The sequence below is a fragment of the Garra rufa genome, chromosome 3 (genome assembly GCF_049309525.1).
Source record: "Garra rufa chromosome 3, GarRuf1.0, whole genome shotgun sequence".
In the NCBI taxonomy this organism is placed as follows: Eukaryota; Metazoa; Chordata; class Actinopteri; order Cypriniformes; family Cyprinidae; genus Garra; species Garra rufa.
In genome coordinates, this window is record NC_133363.1 from 30,465,393 (window position 1) to 30,487,205 (window position 21,813).

At 36.5% G+C, this 21,813-nt stretch overlaps 1 protein-coding gene across 1 annotated transcript in view; it reads right to left on the bottom strand.

Moving 5' to 3' along the window:
- Positions 1 to 1,010: 1,010 nt before the first annotated feature.
- The window catches only part of LOC141331544 (extended synaptotagmin-2-A-like), a 59,448-nt gene continuing 38,645 nt past the window's right edge, over positions 1,011 to 21,813 (bottom strand). The window contains exons 9-17 of the mRNA XM_073836599.1: positions 20,901 to 20,990; positions 15,628 to 15,683; positions 5,902 to 6,022; positions 5,646 to 5,822; positions 5,481 to 5,563; positions 5,340 to 5,388; positions 4,713 to 4,802; positions 2,334 to 2,414; positions 1,011 to 1,695 (exon numbers count right to left, since the gene is read on the bottom strand). Of these exons, the coding sequence (XP_073692700.1) occupies positions 1,558 to 1,695; positions 2,334 to 2,414; positions 4,713 to 4,802; positions 5,340 to 5,388; positions 5,481 to 5,563; positions 5,646 to 5,822; positions 5,902 to 6,022; positions 15,628 to 15,683; positions 20,901 to 20,990 (885 nt within the window). The 3' untranslated portion in view covers positions 1,011 to 1,557. The remainder of the gene's footprint in view (positions 1,696 to 2,333; positions 2,415 to 4,712; positions 4,803 to 5,339; positions 5,389 to 5,480; positions 5,564 to 5,645; positions 5,823 to 5,901; positions 6,023 to 15,627; positions 15,684 to 20,900; positions 20,991 to 21,813) is intronic.

Here is a 21,813-nt window from a genome sequence, read left to right on the forward strand (position 1 = left end):
AGCTAACAAGCTTGCTGGTGCTAAGTTGAGGTAATTTTCAGATATGAAGTCCAAATATTTATAATCAGCCACCTAGACAGATTAACGTACATCTGAGGGAAAAGAAAAGATGTGATGTTCAGATGGTAACTACAGAAATGATCAAAGTGGGAAGTGATGCCCTCTGGGGACATTTGGCCAGGGGTGTTTTTACACCACAGACAATGTTTGAGAAAAAAGAAAAATATTATGAAATTATAATTACATTTTTCTTCCTAACTTCAGGCCTTATTCTCATATCATTTATAACTGTGCCGTTCCGCAAAATAACAAGCTTTAAAACACTTTTCTTACTGGTGAAAATGAGATGGTCAAATCAGTTTTCTCTCAGGTAACGTTACAATGCTCTTGTCAACGTAGACCATATCAACAACAAAAATCTATCTGGACTCCATATAGGCTAGTGGTTATTTTGGGAAAAACCAAGGCTTGTAGTAGGATTATAAAAAAAATATATATGCTAATATAAATTTATAGCCTTTATAAAATTGCAAAATATGTCAGTACTTTTTTACTTAAGTACACAAAAAATGTAGTACTTTTGTACTTTCACTCAAGTAAAATGGAAAAAGGAGTACTTTTACTTTTACTGGAGTAATATTCTATTATACGTATCTGTACTTTTACTCAAGTACTTGATTTGTGTACTTCGTCCACCACTGTTCATATGGAATCAATGTAACAATATTGGCAGGGACAAAAAGAGCTCTACAAAATGTTTTGGCTTTCCCATCAGACTGCTTACTAAGTCTAGATCAGGAAATGTCATCATGTCTAATAACAAACAAGCTGTGTTTAGATCAATCATGTGACTTAATGTGACTGTAAAATAAATGGGTGAACAAAAGCTATATATTTAAACCTTGGCTTCTGACAGTCTGATTAAACACAAAATGTACAACCAGCCCAAAGTTTTTAAACAGGAAGATTTTTGATGTTTTTTTTAAAGATGTCTCTTTTGCTCACCAAGCTTACATTTATTTGATCCAAAGTAGAGCAAAAACTTTAAAAGTTTGAAATATTTTTACTATTTACAATAACTGCTTTCTATTTGAAATTATTTTAAATATATTCAATTTATTCCTGTGATTTCAAAGCTGATTTTTTAGCATCATTACTCAAGTCACATGATCCTTCAGAAATCATTCTAAAATTCTGATTTGCTGCTCAAAAACATTTATTATTATTTGTATTATTATTATTGTTCTTCTTCTTCTTATTATTATTATTATTTGGTTGAAAACAGCTAGTAGAATTTTCAGATTTCTCTGACGAATCAGAACAGCATTTATCTGAAATATAATTTTTTTGTACATTATAAAGGTCATTATCATCAATTTTGATCAATTTAAAGCACCCTTGCTAAATACAACTTTGGATCAAATAAATGCAGTTTTGTTGCACAGAAGACACTTCTTAAAAAAAAAACATTAAAAAGCTAAATGCGCCAGGCATTTACATTAGTTAACAACTACGACGCCCCTGGTCACAATGTTAGGTAAACAGCTACAGCTAGATCTAGAGAACCAGGATGCAGATTACTGTCAAACTCACAAATAACGTTCTATAGAGAGAGTCGGGGTTCTCACAAAAGACTAGACCAGAGGCCCTCCTCTCCTTTAGGTTTCCACAGCCAAAGCTGCCCTCAAAGACACTCTTACAGTAGAGGAGGAAGGCACAATGCAAAGCATTAATAAAGTCACCACTGTACTGACAAATTTCATAAATATATAATTCTATGGCTGCATAATTCAAAAAAGGTGTCACGTAAATACCAAACACTCCTTAAAATGACAGCACAGCCCACAAAGAAAATTTCAATTTTGGGAAATATTGGACCTCATTGACTTTCATTGTATGCACAAAAATAGTTGGGCTATAAAATGTTTTATTTTGTGTTCTGCAGACGAAATCAAGTTTTGGAACGACATGAGAGCAAGTAAATGAAGACAGATGTTTCTTATTTGGGTGAATAATATCTTTAGGGGGAAACAAGGATGTAATTGAACCTTGCAAGATACAGCCTGGGGAACAATATCAGTGCATGTAAATCACTAGGGTGTGAAAAACTGCAGCTTGCTCATATTTGTATTCATATCAAACTAGACTATTATAGAACATAAATTCAAACACAATACAAACAAGTTCAAGCATTTCAAAGTAAAACATAAAAACAATAAAACTGAAAGTAAACAAGAATGTAAAACATGTATCTGCCGGAAGACTTCAGAAAATATTGCCCTACGGCAGATTCTCAGACCGAACCTATGTATACTTATCACTGTTGTTCTTACCGGCAGATTGCTGGCAGAGTCCAGGTAAACAACTAGCAGAGCTGAGGAAAGATTTTCATTAGTCCTTATGCTCCATAATACCTAATAAGAGAGAAGAGAGGAAATTATTGTTTAAAAATGGTTTAGGTAGTGTTTAATCATGTCTATCAGTATTATTCAGTATGTGGGGATATGTTACACCAAATGTCCCCACAAGGATAATAATACCAGGAAATTTGGACCTTGTAGGGACTTTTTTTGGTCCCCATGAGGAAAAAAGCTTATAAATCATACAGATTGAAGTGTTCAAAATTTTGTTTTAGAGGTATGGTTAGGATAAGGGGACAGACAAATCAGTTTGTACAATAGAAAAACCATTACACCTATGGAATTTGCCATTAATTATAGGGTTACCAGTGTATGTATACTGCTGCTCAAAAGTTTGGCATCAGTAAGATTTTTATTGGTTTTAAAGATGTTTCTTCTGCTCATCAAGGCTGCATTTATTTGATAATATTTATGATATCCATTTTGTGAAATATTATTTCAATTTAATATAACTGTTTTCTATGTGGATATATTTTAAAATTTAATTTATTCCTGTGATGAAGAGATACATTTTCAGCATCATTACTCCAGTCTTCAGTGTCACATGTTCCTTCAGAAATCATTCTAATATGCTGATTTATTATGAATGTTGAAAAAAGTTCAAAGAATCTTTGATCAATAAAAGGTTAAAAAGAACATTTTTTATTTAAAATAGAAAGGTTTTCTAACAATATACACTACTGTTCAAGTTTGGGGTCTGTAAATTTTTACTCTTTCTTTTTTGAAAGAAATCAATACTTTTATTCACCAAGGATGTGTTAAATTAATAAAAAGTGATAGCATAGATTTAAATGGTTAGAAAAGATTTATATATTGAATAAATGCTGTTCTTTTAACTTGTTATTCATCAAAGAATCCTGAAAAAAAGAATAACAGGTTTCAAAAAATATAGAAATATTTTTTAACTGTTGCCAACATTGATAATTCTAATAATAAATCAGCATATTAGAATGATTTCTGAAAATTTTGCTTTACATTACAGGAATACATTTTATTTTAAAGTATATTAAAATAAAAACCATTATTTTCTATTGTACAATCACAGCCACTCTAATCTCAGATGAAGTTTGCCTGTAGTAACTTTTTCTAAGTCAAACCACTGCAGAAAAAAAAAAAAAAAAAAAGTGTGATTAGCATACAGGAATGGTAGCTATGGTCATGAAGAACATTCATTTCATTCCAAAACAATGATGAAACACATTTCTTCAAAAGAAATTACACAACTGGTGATAATCTTTTCTTTGGAAAAAACATCTGTTATTATCGATATACGGAAACGTCTACATCTATGGAAGCTCAAGGTCAGTTCATTAATGAGAAAAAATTTAGTTCACGAAGAAAATGTACTTTTGGATATTAATAGTGGAATAGAAAATGCTCATATTCTTGTTTTGAAGTAAAAAAGACAACATTAGATTTTTTCTTTGTGGTTTAATAATTCTTGCATCAGAGACCTAAATGTGGAGGCAGTACTATGAATGACTAAAATGAAAAAAAAAAAAAAAAATAATAAAATTGAATATATACTAAAACTTAAACCTACTTATAATACAGCCAACACGTTTAGAAAATCTGTCAAATAAATGCAGCTTTAATAAGCATAAGAGACTTCTTTTAAAAACATTACAAGTCTTACTGATCCCAAACTTCTGAGCAGCAGTGTGTGTGCACTTGTACAGCTATCTTTGTGAGGGCCGGTTTGAGATTTAGATCATCTGAGTGAGAACAAAGTAAAGTGAGGACATTTTGGCTGGTCCTCACTTTCTGAGACCCTTTTAAAGGCCTGTTTAAGGGTCGAGATTAAATTACAGTCGGGTAAAGGTTAGGTTTAGGGTAAGGGTCTGAGTGAGGCACTTCGTTCTGATATGTAGGGTTAGGGTAAGGAGCTAGAGATTGCATTATGTCAATTAAAGTCCTCACAAAGACATACAGGCTTGTGTGTGTGTGTGTGTGTGTGTGTGTGTGTACCTGGTATTCATCACGTTATGGGGACCAAATGTCCCCACAAGGATAGTAATACCAGTAAATTTTGACCTTGTGGGGACATTTCTTAGGACCCCATGAGGAAACAGGCTTATAAATCATGCACAATGAGTTTTTTGAGGAAGTAAAAGTGTGCACAATTTCCTGTGAGGGCTAGGTTTAGGTGTAGGGTGATAGAAAATACGGTTTGTACAGTATGAAAACCATTATGCCTATGGAATGTCCCCATAAAACATGTAAACACAACATATATGTGTGTGTGTGTGTGTGTGTGTGTGTGTGTGTGTGTGTGTGTGTGTGTGTGTATACTTGATCTAGTTTCTCAGCACTTGGGTACAATGACAGCCACTCTAATTTCAGATGAAGTCTGCCACTAGTAACGTCTTCCAAGTCAAACCACTGCGCAAAAAAAAAAAAGTGTGATTAGCATACTGGAATGGTAGCTATGTTCATGAAGAACATTCATTTCATTCCAAAACAAAAATGAAACACATTTATTCAAAAGAAATTACACAACTGGTGATAATCTTTTCTTTGGAAAAAAAGGTCATTATATATGTGTACGGAAATTTATACATCTATGGAATTATGGAACTGAGATGAAATTAAGTTTGTGAAAAATTTACTTCTGGATATTATTAGTGGAAAAGAAAATGATCATATTCTTGATTTGAAGTAAAAAAGACAACATTAGATTTTGTCTTTGTGGTTTAATAATTCTTGCATCAGAGACCTAAAAGTGGAGGCAGTACTATGATTGACTAAAATGAAAAAAATAAGTGAAACTTACAACATAGCCAACAAATTTAAAAATTCTGTCAGTTCATAAAAATAAGTCAGTTTATTAATGAGAGGGTGCTGAAATAGAACTGGTGGTGACATTTGTTTGCGAGCTGTAAATGAATCTCAACAAGAACAAGAGTGTGAAAGCATTACCTCATCAACCTTCTGTTCTTTATGAAGCTCACTCAAGTCAATCATTAGACTGGAACAAAAATAAAAGAAACATTATTTATCTTTAAAAAGGACTATAATATATAACACTGTACATTTAAGCTATACAAATGAATGTGGCACCTGCCCAAGAAGTCATCTTTATCTGGGTCTTCATCGAAGAGCTCAATTTCCAGATGTTGCCCTGAATGTTCATATACTAGTGCCTGAAGATCAAACACAAGCATTCACATTTTAGTGTATGTGCGTAAGTGCAGTTAGTGAGCGTGTGTGTATGTATGTATTCACCTCATACACCTCATTCCATTTGGGGTGCAGGCATTCTTTGATGGTCTTGCTTCGAAAAAGCTGATTGCTGACCAGCAGCATGCCATAGGGGTCAGACTTGCCTTTGATCAGCCCACCCAAATATGTGTCCTTAATTTCCAGATTCTGAGCTTCAAGAAAATGAATCCGTAGAACTCCCTAACGAGTGTGAGAAAAATTAAATAATTATGGACAAACATTTGTAAGGTTTATTGAATTTGAGTGTAAGTGTATTCACCTTCGGCATGGGGAAGCGGAGCTGTGCCAGTTCAACCTCACCTATCAGTGGTACAGTGATCCTGTTAGGCAACACCATGTAAGTGCTGATAATATCCTGAATCTTGTGGTCTGAAAAACCACTGCCAAGAAAAAACAAATAATGAGTTACATGAAATTTTCCTGAAAGTGCAAAAGTGGTGATGTACTTCTGGGAATCAATCATCATCTGCTATGCAATAGACAAATATGTAGCTCTCTCATATTACATCATTTTGTGGGAAAAAGAAGATCAAATCTTGAGTTGATGTTAAAAACAACATTAAGATATTTGTCCCATTGTAGTTTAATAATTCATACATCAGAGTTGAAAGCACAGGCACTGTTGTGACTGATTGGAATGAAAACAACAGACTCAAATCACACAGACTTTCTCACCTCCTTGTTATCCAAGATGTTCATGTCTTTCTTTCTTCAGTCATAAAGAAATTATGTTTTCTGAGGCAAACATTTCAGGATTTCAATCCATATAGAGGACTTCTATGGTGCTTACGAGTTTGCACTACAAAGGGCTCTAAATAATCCCAGTCGAGGAAGAAGGGTCTTGTCTACAATTTATATATTTTTTAACCTCAAATGCTCGTCTTGTCTAGCTCCGCATGACCTATCCTAACTGTACTAACTGCAATTCAATACAGTTATTGTTTGCTGAAAAACTGAAAATCTCATTTTTTTCTTTCCCAACTTCAAAATAGTCCTAAATCACTGCAGAAGTACCGACCCAGAGTTTTTACAAAGTGAACACGCAAGGAGGGTCAAACACCCTTTACAAAAAAAGGTAAAACAGCGATGTTGAATGATTTTGAAGTTGGAAGAGTAAATGAAATGGGCGTTTTTTGACATACCCTAACCCTGTCATGAACCAGAATACACAGCTCATGCAGGGCTAGACAAGACGAGCATTTGAGATTAAAAATTATATAAATTGTACAATTTTTAAAACAATTTAACTGATCTTTCGCAAGATAAGACCCTTCTTTCTTGGCTGGGGTCATTTAGAGCCCTTTAGATTTCTGTGGCAAGCAGCTAAACTTATTTATTAGTATCTAAAAGAGAGTATTTTCTCCATAGATGATTTTAAAAAAGACAAAACCAATCCTACTGATGTATTGCTAACCACAAAAACCACATTCAAACACTGACTTGCTCACTAAACCAACAATATAAAAAAGCTCAAATATCATTTAATACGGTTTAAGTATGTTTTTGTAACATTACCATGAATAAATTTTCAACATTTCAGCAGACTCCTACAGCAGCACGAACGCACCACGACCTTGTTAAAATACAAGCACATGCAGAGGAAACACCCAGAATAGTGCCATTTTGAGGTTTGTGCTGGCATTTTTCAGCTTGCCCCTCTGTCATTTTAACCATACTCCTAGACTTAAGCAGCATGGGTATATTTGTAGCATATATATTTGTAACAGCTAACAATACATTGTATGGGTCAAAATGATCAATTTATCTTTTATGCCCAAAATCATTAGGATATTATCAAGTAAAGATCATATTCCATGAAGATATTTTGTAAATTTCATACCATAAATATATCAAAACTTGATTTTTGACTAGAAATATGCATGGCTAAGAACTTCATTTGGACAACTTTTAAGGTGATTTTCTCTATTTTTTTGCACCCTCAGATTTCAGATTTTCAAATAGTTGTATCTCGGCTAAATATGGAAAGCTTATTTATTCAGCTTTAAGACAATGTATAAATCTTATAACTGGTTTCATGGAACACAAATAATTACTTTGTACTACATAAATATTCACCATTATATTATTATAGATTACAGTACATTTTATAGCTGTTACGGATTGGCCAGGCTCTTCCACCACTCTCAACCAGCAATCTCTGTCACTCAAATATTAACAAGTCACACCTGCACCTTATCACTCTCCCAATCAAGCACCACATAAAAACACACACCACAGCGCACTCAATGTCCGGGCTGAGTTGCACAAAACAGACTGTCTGTGCCTCTCTGAGTTCACAGTAATACTTACCTGAGTAATACTTACCTGAGTAATACTTACCTGAGTAATACTTACCTCTGTGTCTTGTCTTCCAGTCTGTCTTGTCTCCTTTAGAGAATTTCCCAGATCAGTGTGGTGTGTGTTCATCCTGTCCAGTTCACAATATCCAGGAAACCTGCAAACAAGGATCACAGTCACTCATCGGATTTGCCATTCTCAACCTTAAGTCATTCAAGTTATTCTTACCAGTTCAAGTCTCACTGTTGTATTCATCCCGCTCTGCTGTGTTACAATAAACTCTGTTCTTTATCTACGTACCTCCTCTTGTCCATCTGTTTCTGTAACAGAAGCCTGGACCAAACCATCTATCTCACAGCCTGAGCATGCTGGACCCATTCCAGGAATTGGTAGACTCTCTACGGAGAGTTCTCCAAAGATCTCCATCCACACCACCACCAATGTTTCCCAGCGATCATCCACCAGCACCTAGCACTACTTCTCCGGTCATCCTCTCCAGTCCCATGGCTTCATTGTTGAAGTAGATGCCTCTACATCCCGTCAGAGCCGTACTCTCCCAACAACAAGACTCGGGCCTACTCCATCCATGTGCTTATTACTCTCTGAAGCTCAGCCCGGCGGAGAGAAATTATGACATCGGCAACCGAGAGTTGCTGGCCATAAAACTGGCTTTGGAAGAGTGGCAACATTGGCTGGAGGGTGCGGCTCATCTGTTTCAGGTGTTAACCTATTACAAAAACGTCCAATACCTCTGTAATGCCAAAAGGCTCAATCCCCGCCAGGCACGTTGGGCTCTGTTTTTCACCCATTTAGATTTATCCATCTCTTACAGACCCGGATTCAAGAATCTCAGAGCTGATGCCCTCTCACGTCTCCACGCCTCTGACGAAGTTCTTGAAGATTCTATGAATATTCTACCATCCCAGCTCATAGTCAGTCCAATTGAATGGTCGTCACCTCCAGCCGTAATTAATCCCACTCCCAGGAATCTGCCGGGCTGCCCAGGACTCCAGTTGATTCCCATATCTCAACGACTTGATCTCCTCTATTCTACTTCTACATCCCTAGGCACTGGTCACCTAGAGGCCAACAACACCCTCTCGTTGCTCACATATCGCTTTTGGTGGCCGGAGTCCTAGAGCCCACAAGATCTCTCCACTGGGAAGCTCCATCCTTTGCCAGTTCCAAACCGCCCTTGGTCACACCTAGGAATTGACTTCATGACAGATCTGCCATCTTCTGAAGGTAATACATGTATCCTGGTGATTGTGGACCGCTTTTCAAAATTCTGTCGTCTGATCTCTCTTAAGGGACTGCCTACGGCCATGGAAACGGCTGAACTCCTGTTTAATCATGTGTTCTGGTACTTTGGGATCCCAGAAGACAGTCTCAGATCACGGTCCACAATTTATCTCCCGGGTATGGAAAGCCTTTTTCAATCTCCTAGATATGACCATAAGCCTCTCGTCTGGGTACCACCCCCAGACCAACAGACAGACGGAGAGGAAAATACAGGAAGTGGGGCGGTTTCTCCGCACTTTCTGACATGGCCACCACGACTCCTCAAATCAGTTCCTGGGCTGGGCCAAGTATGCCCAAAATTCGCTGCTGCAACCATCGACAGGACTCACTCCATTCCAATTTGTGCCAACTGTAGAAGAACTCAGGGTCCAAACTTCACTCCGGGCCAAAAGGTTTGGCTCTCGACCTTCCGTCTGTGCCTGCCCTACAAGAAGCTAAGTCCCAGATTTGTTGGCCCCTTTACCATCTTGGAACAGGTCAACCCGGTCAAGTATAAGTTACAACTCCCCTCACAATACAGAATCCACCCCACTTTACATGTTTCACTCCTCCAGCCATACCATCTGCTTCCCTCCACAGAACCTGGAAGATGGAAGATGAACTTATAAACTTAAACTTATAAACAACCAACCAAGGACACATAATCTTCAGCATACTTCTAATACAACACGCAAAGCTTCAAGGTAAATCCACTTGATCTTTTCCCTGGAACCCAGCTCATCTACACGATAAAGAAACATGACACTCAACAACAGAACAAAGAATGTTGAACTGCATCTGAAATGCAAATACAAATTGCAATCCTTGACAGAATGTTATCAGAATATCTTGGATCCAATCCTAACGGATGAATTTCACTCTGCTTATCCAGATTACCCCGCACCACGAGGAAGAGGTAGACCACCGATGTCTTCAGCCCTCAGGTGCAGTCCATGGAGGGGGGCGGGTTTAATGTTACAGGTTTGGCAAGGCTCTTCCACCACTCTCACCCAGCGATCTCTGTCACCCAAATACTAACAAGCCACACCCGCACCTTATCACTCTCCCAATCAAGCACCACATAAAAACACACTGCAGTGCACTAGTGATGGGAAGTTCGGATCATTTTACCGACTCGGATCTTTGAGTCTCGTTCAGCAAAATGAACGAATCTTTTTTCCGAGTCATTTCGTTCATTTTACCAAAATATAATTAAAAAGCTACGTATTACTTCCATAACACATGTACTGCTTGTACAAACGTTGATTACACTACAAACAAGACAAAACTATAATACTATTAGAAAAAGAAAAGTTTAATTCATTGCTTACCTGGGTCTTCAGTCTATGATTAGCTCCCTCACCTCTATCTGAACAGGTTTGAGTCGTTCGTTCATCACGTGACAGTCCCATACGCTTTACCTATGCTGCCTGAGCCGGAAACAGAATTGATTAGTTCATCTCTCGAGTCATCGGGTTTGAGTCGTTCGTTCATCACGTGACAGTCCCATACGCTTTACCTATGCTGCCTGAGCCAGAAACAGAATTGATTAGTTCATCTCTCGAGTCATCGGGTTTGAGTCGTTCATTCATCACGTGACAGCCCCATACGCTTTACCTATGCTGCCTGAGCCAGAAACAGAATTGATTAGTTCATCTCTCGAGTCATCGGGTTTGAGTCGTTCATTCATCACGTGACAGCCCCATACGCTTTACCTATGCTGCCTGAGCCGGAAAGAGAATGGATTCGTTCATCTCTCGAGTCTTCGGGTTTGAGTCGTTCGTTCATAGTTGCGCAATTGCGCATGCACGACTGAACGAATCACTCCCGAGATGACTCGTTCTTCCCGAGTCACATTAAAGATTCCTTCAAAATGAACGAATCGTTCAAGAACGACCCATCACTACAGTGCACTCAGTGCTTCTCCTCTGAGTTCAGTTATACTTACCTGCTTAATACTTACCTCTGTGTCTTGTCTTCCAGTCTGTCTTGTCTCCTCCAGAGAATTCCCCAGATCAATGCAATGTGTGTTCATCTTGTCCAGTTCCAGCAATGAAAATCAAAACAATTGTTTTTTTTTTTTGTTTTTTTTTTACTCTACTTTCCAATCTAAAACATTTGTTTTATTTGAATTTCAAATGCTTTTACACTGCAGCAGGAAAGTTTCAACAGCTGAACATTTAAACTTATAAACAACCAACCAAGGACACATAATCTTCAGCATACTTCTAATACAACACGCAAAGCTTCAAGGTAAATCCACTTGATCTTTTCCCTGGAACCCAGCTCATCTACACGATAAAGAAACATGACACTCAACAACAGAACAAAGAATGTTGAACTGCAACTGAAATACAAATACGAGTTGCAATCCTTGACAGAAAGTTCAAAGCTTGTTCAACACCTAATCAACGTCAGACATAAAGTTAAGCTCAAGTAACTACTTTCAATTATATCCAAATAAATAAAAACCTTTCTAAAGGTGCCCCTAAACAGCTATGGCCATCAGATAATCTCAATAACCATTAAAGGGCTAGTTCACCAAAAATGAAAATTCTGTCACTAATTACTCACCCTCATGTTGTTCAAACCTGTAAGACCTTTGTTCATCTTCAGAAAACAATTAAGATATATTTTGATGAAATCTGAGAGCTTTCTAAACCTGCAAAGACAGTGCAACTGACAATTTCAAGACCCAGAAAGGTAGTAAGAACATGGTTAAAATAGTCCATGTGACGTAAGTGGTTCAACCTTAATTTTATGCAGCTTTGAAAATACTTTTTCATAACAACAACTTCTACAATTTCTTTTCTTCTGGGTCAGTCTCCTCCACCATTCACAAGAGTACCATGACATGACATCAACACATGTTAAAGACTGACACGTATGTGAAGAAACTGTTGAATAAAGTAGTCTTTTTGTTTTCTTTGTATGCAAAAAGTGTGCTCATAGCTTCATAAAATTACAGTTGAACCGCTGATGTCACATGGACTGTTTTAATGATGTTCTTGCTTTCTGGGCCTTGAATGCATCAGTTGCATTGCTGTCTATGCAGAGTGAGAAAGGTCTCAGAAAAAAGGTCATATGGGTTTAAAACGATATAGGGGTTAATATTTAATGGCAGAATTTATGGGTGAACTATTTTTTTATAAGAGCTTTGAATGGAGGATGTGTAATGCCAATGTATGATTTCATGAAGACAAATCACTTGGGTCTTCACCAGCCCCCCACTGGAAAGCTATAATTTTTTTTTTTTTTCCCTAAACACATTTTTTTTACTCTACACACTTATAAAAAAAAGAAAGAAAAAAGTAGTATCTCTATAGATTACAAACATATAAGGAAGGTGAGGCATGTAGGTGCTGACTAGGGATGGCTAGGGTTTTGAGGGATGGTTGGGGGGCCTTGGGCCCTGTTGCATTCTTCTCCGGCACTAATGATGAGACGTGGCGTATGGTAGCCATGAGGGATCAGAGGCAAGCCTAAAAATTACTATTATTGTTATTAATAGTATTATTTATTCTATTTTTTTATTTCTAATTCAATACAATTGTTATTATTACTTGCCTTCTTCATTGTCCTCCACCCTTTCCAAATCTCTCTAAATCTTCAAGACTTGTTATTATTATTATTGTTGTTGTTATTGTTATTATTATTATTATTATTATTATTATTATTATTATTATAGATGCAATAACTAGCTCACGTGCGCTGAGATTCGCATACACACATGATCATGTTCACAGACACATGAATAGGGGGAATATATCTGTGGGACACCACAGATATTCAGCACAGAATTATACGGCATTAGGTTACTCCCAAACAGCAACAACTAGTGTAATTATTCAGTGTTCCAGAAACATTATACACAAAACAAACTCTTCAAAATACTGACATATAAATTCCTATGGACCACAGTAGCCTGTGTTAAGAAACAGCTAGAGTGGTGTAATCACTCATCCGCCTGTGTGTGTGTGTGTGTGTGTGTGTGTGTGTGTGCGCATGATCAGCACAACCAGAAGTGCAACACTCCAACCTGCTCCAACCTTTTACCGCAGACAGTATGTTACAGCAACACATTAAGAGTTTCTCTAATCTGAATTACAGACAACACTGAGAGGCTATTGAGATTATTTTAGAAGAACTTTTTCTCCACTGAATAAATTTTTTTAAAGAAGTCATCGGGTGCCACATGCACTTTTACAAGCTGTTTGAACTGAAATGTGTGTTAGGAGTGAACACAACCACCCTAGAATGACAAAGATCCACCCAGTAATTTTCTTTTAATTTAGTAAAACAATTTGCCCCTTCTCATATCGAGCCGTTCTCAGATGCCTGTCGTTGTGCCGTCACACCAACAGAGGCCGCTCCCACGACGATAGACAGATGATAGACAGTAGTGTTTTAGCATAGACCTGCCCCGAGTGAGAAGTAAACTGTCCGCCATTGTTTCGACGCTGGAACAGAATGTTGCCTAAGCGAGTGTGGAGTGCAGTTGTTGGGTACAACAGCAAACACAGCAATTGTCATTTTCTACCGACATCTGAGCCGCTGAGAACACAGTGGCTGAATTTTATTTTTGAAGGGAATGTGCCGTCAATCTACCTAAATAGGTCTATGTTTACGCGAATCATTTCTCACCATTATATGAGAAGCTGTAATGCTAGATGGTTTAAAACATGTCTGTTAATGATTAAGAAGTCATGTACAATCATTTTAAATCGTTTTGGTAACTATAACGCAATACCTGCAAAACAGTGTTTACAGCCCGCAACTGCATATGAGTAAAGGCCATAGCTGACGTTACTCACATTTATGTATTTCAATATTATGACGGGATAAGTTATGTTAACCGATCACTTATTTGCTCTTTTTCAATCAACTATACCTCAGTAAACGCATTGCATTCGTATCTCTCTCAGTACGCTACCCTGCCAGTACATACAAAGATAAATCAAAGTGACATTAAGTTTACTAACCATTCAGAAACGCTCTGTTCAAGCCATAATTGCTGAACTTCTTCGTGGGTGTCATATTGTTCCGGGTCCAACTCCGGTCTAAATTGAAATGGTTGCACAGATGTGTTTTCAAAGCCTCCATTATTTCCCCAAATAATACCCTCAACTGTTGTCTAGGCAACACCCCGTGTGCGTTGTAATGACACGCCCCACAGCACTGAAGGGCGGGGTGAGCAGAGGTTAATATCATTTAAAGGGCCATGTACTGATATCACTTGCTGAGAACAGAGCCATTTTTTACCAGGTAAAATGAGTGTTTTTTTCTACACTACCATTGAGAATTTTTAATCAAAGTATATTACAAACTTTTAATTAGGACCCTAAAGCATTAAATTAACTTGTGGAAAATGGGCATCCGATGACCCCTTTAAGAAAAAGGTAATTGCAACATTTTAGTTCACAATTCTGACTTTTTTCTCAGAATTGCGTGATACAAGCTTGCATCACTTTTTGTCAAGTCAAGTCACTTTTATTTATACAGCGCTTTCAACAATACAGGATGTGTCAAAGCAACTTTACCATAATAAATAGGACAATAGTGTGTCAATAATGGAAATTGACAACAGTAAATAATCAATTTTCAGTTAAAGGCAGTTCATCACTGAATTCTGTGATATCATCTTTTGTCCTTAGAATTGTGAGATATAAACTTGCAATTGCGAGTTATAAAATTTACTTGTGACTTTTTTCAGAATTGCGAGTTTATATCTCAAGTTTGTATTATGCAACTCTAAGAAGTCAGAATTGCATTATATCTCGTAATTCTGTATTTATTACTCGCAATTGCGAGTTCATATCATGCATTTTGGCTTTGAGACTTTATATTTCACTGTAGAGCTGCAAAACGATTAGTGTGATTAATCAACTCAAAATAAATTTATGTTTGCATTCTATATGTGTGTGTACTGTGTATTTTTATTATGTATATATGAATACACACACATACATGTATATATTAAAGGTGCCATGGAAAACTGTATTTACCTTAAAAAAAGCTAAATTCATCACTACTCAAGAGTAAAATGCGTAAAAGCTTATAGTTAATTAAAGTCAATATACATTAGAGAGAAAGACGGATGTCTTACATTGATTATTCACTAAAACTGCGGAACAAAGGCTATTTCAATTATCTACAGCAAACAGGCCTACAACCAAGTAAATGAACAAAAACAAACGAAGATGTCTAGACTCCACATTTTACAAATCTGTGGACAAAAGCCAAGAGGCCCTGAAATCAAAACAGAATCAGAAGCCCGACCAACATAACCCAAAGATTATATAAAATGCTTTGCAGAACTGAAAAAAATCTTTCCTAGAAACACAGATTGTTGTCTTAGTAAGTAAAGATATAATCCATTGTAGGAAAAAAAAAAAAGTTGACTTACTTAAGCCCTGGAATGTCCAATATATTTGTGAGGCCTGTCCAGTTTATGTCCAATAGCTGAAAGAAAAAGAGAGAATCAAACATACAGATAACTTAAAGACTACTCTGCTAACACAGAGCAAAATACAAATTGTCTGTCCAGAGGATAGAAACAAGCACAAAACCAGATAACACAAAACAATCAGTGTCTCAGTGTGCCAGAACATAAACAAGAAAGAAAGGGTGAAGAATGGAAGGAAAGAGAATACAGATATAGAAACATTAAACAGTAATACCACGCAGCACATGTGCAAATGCTAAACTAGCTGGGAACTCATTTCTTATAATACTCCGCCTGCTTCAGCCTTATTACGGCAGCAAACTTCCTTGACTATTACGCCGGAATGGGAGTGTAGTTCCTAATCTTATCAGCCTAGAAACTCGCAGCTTTGCATTTCCACCAGTCTTAGTACATGATATAAATTACTTTCGCATTTGTCCACATTTGTTGCCATAGTATTCTAAGCGGAAACGAGGATAGCGCGGATATTGCGTCATTGATAGGCGACAATGACCAGGGACGAGTCATTATTTAAAACTGGAATTTAAAATTTTTAATCTGGAACTTCTGAGATAACCAAAGTACTCAACTACATGAAATATATAACAATGTGCGAGTGGTTTTTGGATATTTTGTTACAAAATTCTTACATATTGTGCCTTTAAATGTATAAAACAAGTCATTTTACATTGTGGCATTTATGTGCTGTTGACTTGTGGCCTTTTTCACATTCTTATCATAACATTTACATGAGTATGCAATGTTGGAGAAAAAGCTTTTGGGGGTTTTGAGGGCCATAACCAAGCTGACTGCGCAATAGTGAGCCCCTACAAAAATGGTCAAATTCACTCAGAATTACTTGATCTAATTAAAAAATACCACAATTATAATTAAGTAGAAATTAATTGCATTCAGTTTTGTTTTAGTCACTAAAACATTCCAGCACTTTATAGGCCAACACATTTTTTTATTGAAATAATGAAGATTTCTGTGCCACCCCAGACTGGTTGCTGGCCTCTCCCTGGCCACCCCTATGAAAACATCCTAGTTCCCCCCATGGTCATGTAGCGTCTCAGCGCAAATCAGACAATTCAGGAGATTCGATTAGAAGTTAAAACGCTTCTACAGACTCAAATTCCACAAATTCCACCATGACCAGACCCCTGTCGTAAAATTTGTCATGTGACACCCTAGTGCCAGCCAGCTGAAGCAAACCTAACCTAACCAACTAGGAATTCGCAACATTAACACAAATGGACACCTAAATTGTGCTAAGAGAACTTATGAGCAACTAATCATTTCTATGCACAACTATCATTTATGTAACCCACACATTTACCTATTATGTTTTATTCACTCATTGTGTATGTCCTTTTTGATAACTATTGAATAGTTTAATGGTTTATATTGGTGTTTGGTATGCTTGAACTCGAAATTGCATTCTTGAAATGTTTCTGTAATTCAATTCTTTGTAAAATGTATTATAGTCTTGCTATAGAAATCATGTCCAAACTTAACTCTGCAAACAGCGGTAAATTCAGGACCACGGGCCTGATAAGATAACATTGTGATTTATGTTTTGGGAGGAGAAACTAACAGTACCCCAAATTAGGACAATGTTTCAATTGGTCAAGACACCATTTGGGATGTGTCCAAAAGCTGAGTTTAAATACTCAGGACACCATCAAATCACGCTCTTACTCTCTTACTCTTTGCGCTTTGTGCCGCTGCGTTTCGACGCCGCTGTTAGCGTTCTTTGTGAACGCTCCCTGGCCTGCATGCCAGCTGCTCCTCTAAAGGAAACATGAGGAAATTGTTACACTTCTGTCTTTTACTTTAATTCTTTTATTTCTTTCCGTTGAGAGTTTCGTGTTCTAGTTAAGTTTTGCCACAAGCCGTGACCCAAACGCCTGTGCTGACCTGAACTCTAACCAGCGCACAACTCCGCATCTCCAGCCAACACCCAAGAAGACATCACATCGAACGACCACCAACCAATCAGCAACCTCGGGAAAACCCCCTTTCTGGAACGACGCGACGAAAGGAATTCCCTCAACAAAAAAAGGCAACGCAAGTACAACCTCCAGATTCAAACTGAACTGGTGCATTTGATATAAAGTTTAATAACCTCTTTGAGAGACTCAATACGAGGGTTAATTAAGTGATTGATGGTTGTTCAGGTCTAAGCAATTACACATATTGCTATAAACTTGGGACTTCATATTTTCATTCCTTTAAACTCATTCTTTCCTCACTTTCTCTTTCCGCAACCTGTGTGAATGCGTGTGTTTATGTTAGATTAGTTTGTATGTGTTAGGTTTATCCAATAAAATCATTTTTATTAGAAAAGATAGGTATCTTGTGTTTCGTGCTTACAAGTTAATGTCTTAAACTGTCGATTTTGCTACTGTGCTAATATGTGACCCTGGACCACAAAACCAGTCTTAAGTCGCTGGGGTATATTTGTAGCAATAGCCAAAAATACATTGCATGGGTCAAAATTTTTGATTTTTCTTTTATGCCAAAAATCATTAAGAAATTAAGTAAAGTTCATGTTCCATGAAGATTTTTTTGTAAAATTCCTACTGTAAACATATCAAAATGTAATTTTTGATTTGTAATATGCATTGTTAAGAACCTAATTTGGACAACTTTAAAGGTGATTTTCTCAGTCTTTTTGATTTTTTTGCATCCTCAGATTTCTGATTTCAAATAGATGTAACTCAGTCAAATATTATTCTATCCTAACAAACCATACATCAATAGAAAGCTTATTTATTGATGTATAAATCTCAGTTTTGTAAAATTTAACCTTATGACTGGTTTTGTGGTCCAGGGTCACATATATAGTGTTTTCACTATATTCTGGATAGTAATATCCATTGCAGAGTTTCTGTTACACGGCTCGTTCAATGAATCGTGAGTCGACTCTGAACAGCCGTAAAACAGCGATTCTGTTCAAATTCCCTTTTGAATCATAATCGATTCCCTTTGAGCTAAATTTAAAATGTAATAACCCTACAGTCATCACAAGTTCCAAACCTGTATGACTTCGTTCTTCTGTGAAACATTAAATATATATTCTGAGAAATGTCTCAGAACATGTCTATAACAAAGGAAATCTTTGGGGAACTCTTTAGTTCTAGACTTTTCCCACCCATCAATAATTTCTACAAAATCTGTAGATGTACACAGCTTTTCAAACGTTTGGGATCAGTAATGTTTTTTAAAGAAGTCTCTTATGCTCGTCAAGGCAGCATTTATTTGATTAAAAACACTGAAAATGGTAGTAATTAGTAATACTGTGAAATGTCATTACAATATAAAATAATGGTTTAAATTTTAATATACTTTAAAATATAATTTATTCCTGTGATGCAAAGCTGAATTTTCATCAGCTATTACGTTGGGCTTAAGTGTCACTTGATCTTTCAGAAATCATTCTAATATGCTGATTCATTATTAGAATTATCAATGTTGGTTGGATGATATTTTTTTGATGAATACAAAAAGTTAAAAAGAACAACATTTACTCAATCTAAATCTTTTCTTACAATATAAGTCTTTGCTTTTTTTATTAATTTAACACACAGGCCTACTTGCTGAATAAAAGTATTAATTTCTTAAAAAAAAATAGAAATAACTGCTGTTCTTTTACGTTTTTATCCATCAAAGAGTCCTGAAAAAAGTATCACAGTTTCCAAAAATATATTAAGCAGCACAACTGTTTTCAACATTGATAATAAATCAGTATATTAGAATGATTTCTAAAGGATCATGTGACACTGAGTAATGATGCAGAAAATTCAAATTTGATCACAGGAATAAATGGCATTTTAAAATATTAAAATAGAAAGATGTTATTTTACATCATAATAATATTTCAATTTTACATTTGTCTGTATTTGTGATTAAATTAACAAAGCATTGATTAGTATAAGAAACATCTTTAAAAAAAAAAACATTAAAAATCTTACTGATCCCAAACTTTTGAATGGCAGTGTATTGTAATGGCAGTGTATTCAGCTGCAGTTGATAGAAGTAAAAATAATTTCTAGATGTTCTCTGTCTTCTGCATGCACTCATTACTGAGGACTCTATGATGTACTTTGGAAGGTGAAACATTTCCTGCTGTTTTACAAGAACCAAGCCACTGCCCACTTAGGCCATGTCCACACTAATACATTTTCATTTGAAAATGCATCTTTTTCATCAGTTTTGGCCTTCCATCCACACTGAGACAGCGTTTTTGTCAAGGAAAACAATGCGTTTTGAAAACGCTCTCCAAAGTGGATACATTTGAAAACGCTGTTTTCACGTTGTAGTGTAGACTGTGAAAACAGGCTTTTGAAAAAAAATGATGCATGTTTAGTCATGTAACGCACATTGTACCAACAGATATCTATGTTCACACCAGTATTTGTGCCTGTGCTATTCACTGTCACACTGCTGCTGAAGAGATTTACCTTGTACACTCTTCAAATTACAGTCCTAAAATGATGACAGAAAATTTACTCACAGTTGCTGTCCTGCAAAACATGACGACAGCAGCTTTTCAAATAAAATATGAACGAGCGCGACATAGACGTGTCAGTGAATGATGAGATATTTCCGTAAATGATTCCACCAGAAGAATTGTGTGAAAACTTATGTCTGTTCCATCTGTATAATTTTGGAGGTTTTACGCATGGGCAGTAAGGCAAATTTAACTTTTCCTGCGTTTCAGTGTGGATGAGAAACTTTTGGAAAATGCTTGGAAATGCTAGTGTGGACAGAGAGTGTTTTAAAACAAAAACTCCGTTTTCAAATGTATCCGGATTAATTTTGACGTAGCCTTACATTCCACACTGACTTCTGATCTAATGCCTTATCTTCTTTCAGCATTCCTTATTTAATAGCCATCACATCGGATGTCCTCAAGACACTCCTTCCTTGAGATCCTTTCTTCCTAACACTCACCCAGGGCTTTGTATGCACATAGAAACAGGTTTATTCACATTAAAGGCAAAGCTCCTTTGTATGCTATGGTAAAATGGATGTTTTGGGGGGAAGGTCACATTGAAGTTCAAGTTAAACAAAGGTGCAGGACATGAGGCAACAAATGTGAAAAAATGGGAACACATGTCTACACACTAATACAGTTCCATCTTTATCAGAAACAAAGAAACTTCAGTCTTCATTAGGCAATAATACATACAATTACTTAAATAGTAATAAATAGTTCCTAAACTCACTGGCTTCTTGAGGAAGAAGAGGGAAAGAGCACCAACCAGCGGCATATTCCCCAAAAGTGGTTCAAGAATCACCCGCAGAACTCCATGAAGCTATTCATACATGCAGCCAAGTACATACAGAGAGAGAAAGAGAGACAGAGAGACAAGTCACATTAAACTTTGAAACGCTGGTATGGATTCTCACTAGAGGTTTGGTGTGTTTACCCTTCTCTGATTGAGCCTTAACTAAAAAAGCTAAATAAAATAAAAATTGGCATTCACCAGATTATATTAATGAAAGCTTTGCTGTCTTCATTAGGAACAGCCCACTTTATCACCATTAGCCTAGCAGTCCTCAAATGAAATGACAATTTGTATTTCATGTGAATTTATTTTGTTCTAAGGATGGTTTTCTTTTCTGGAAAACAAGATTTTGTGAGAGAGCAGCGCTGTCAAACTAACCACTACGCGCCCCAGGCTGATGATGAATATTTCAGGATCCTGACACTGATGCATTTATTATTTTACTTGTGACAGCACTCCACATGCTCAGTGATTTCACCTTCACAGCCATCACTTCAGCTCTGAGCAACAGAATTATGAGCTTCTGTTTTGAACAATCATTCATTACCAAAGAGCTGCTAATGAGAAAAAATAACTCAAGGGAATGTCCTGTCTCAAGTAGTCCTTTATGGAACCATGATATGTGGAAGAGATCACATAAGTTCAGTCAGTGTAGATTAACGGCTTATTCATTCTGCAATGCAGTGATTACAGTGGCTTGATGATGCCATAGCATTGTATTGTGCTGTGATTAGCTGATTTTAATAAAAACTCACTAACTGTTTTTAATAATATTTTTCTTTCTTTTATTTTTTTTTAACTCTATTTCTAGTTCTGTCCAATGGGGAGGTACTTTTTTGAAAGGTACAAA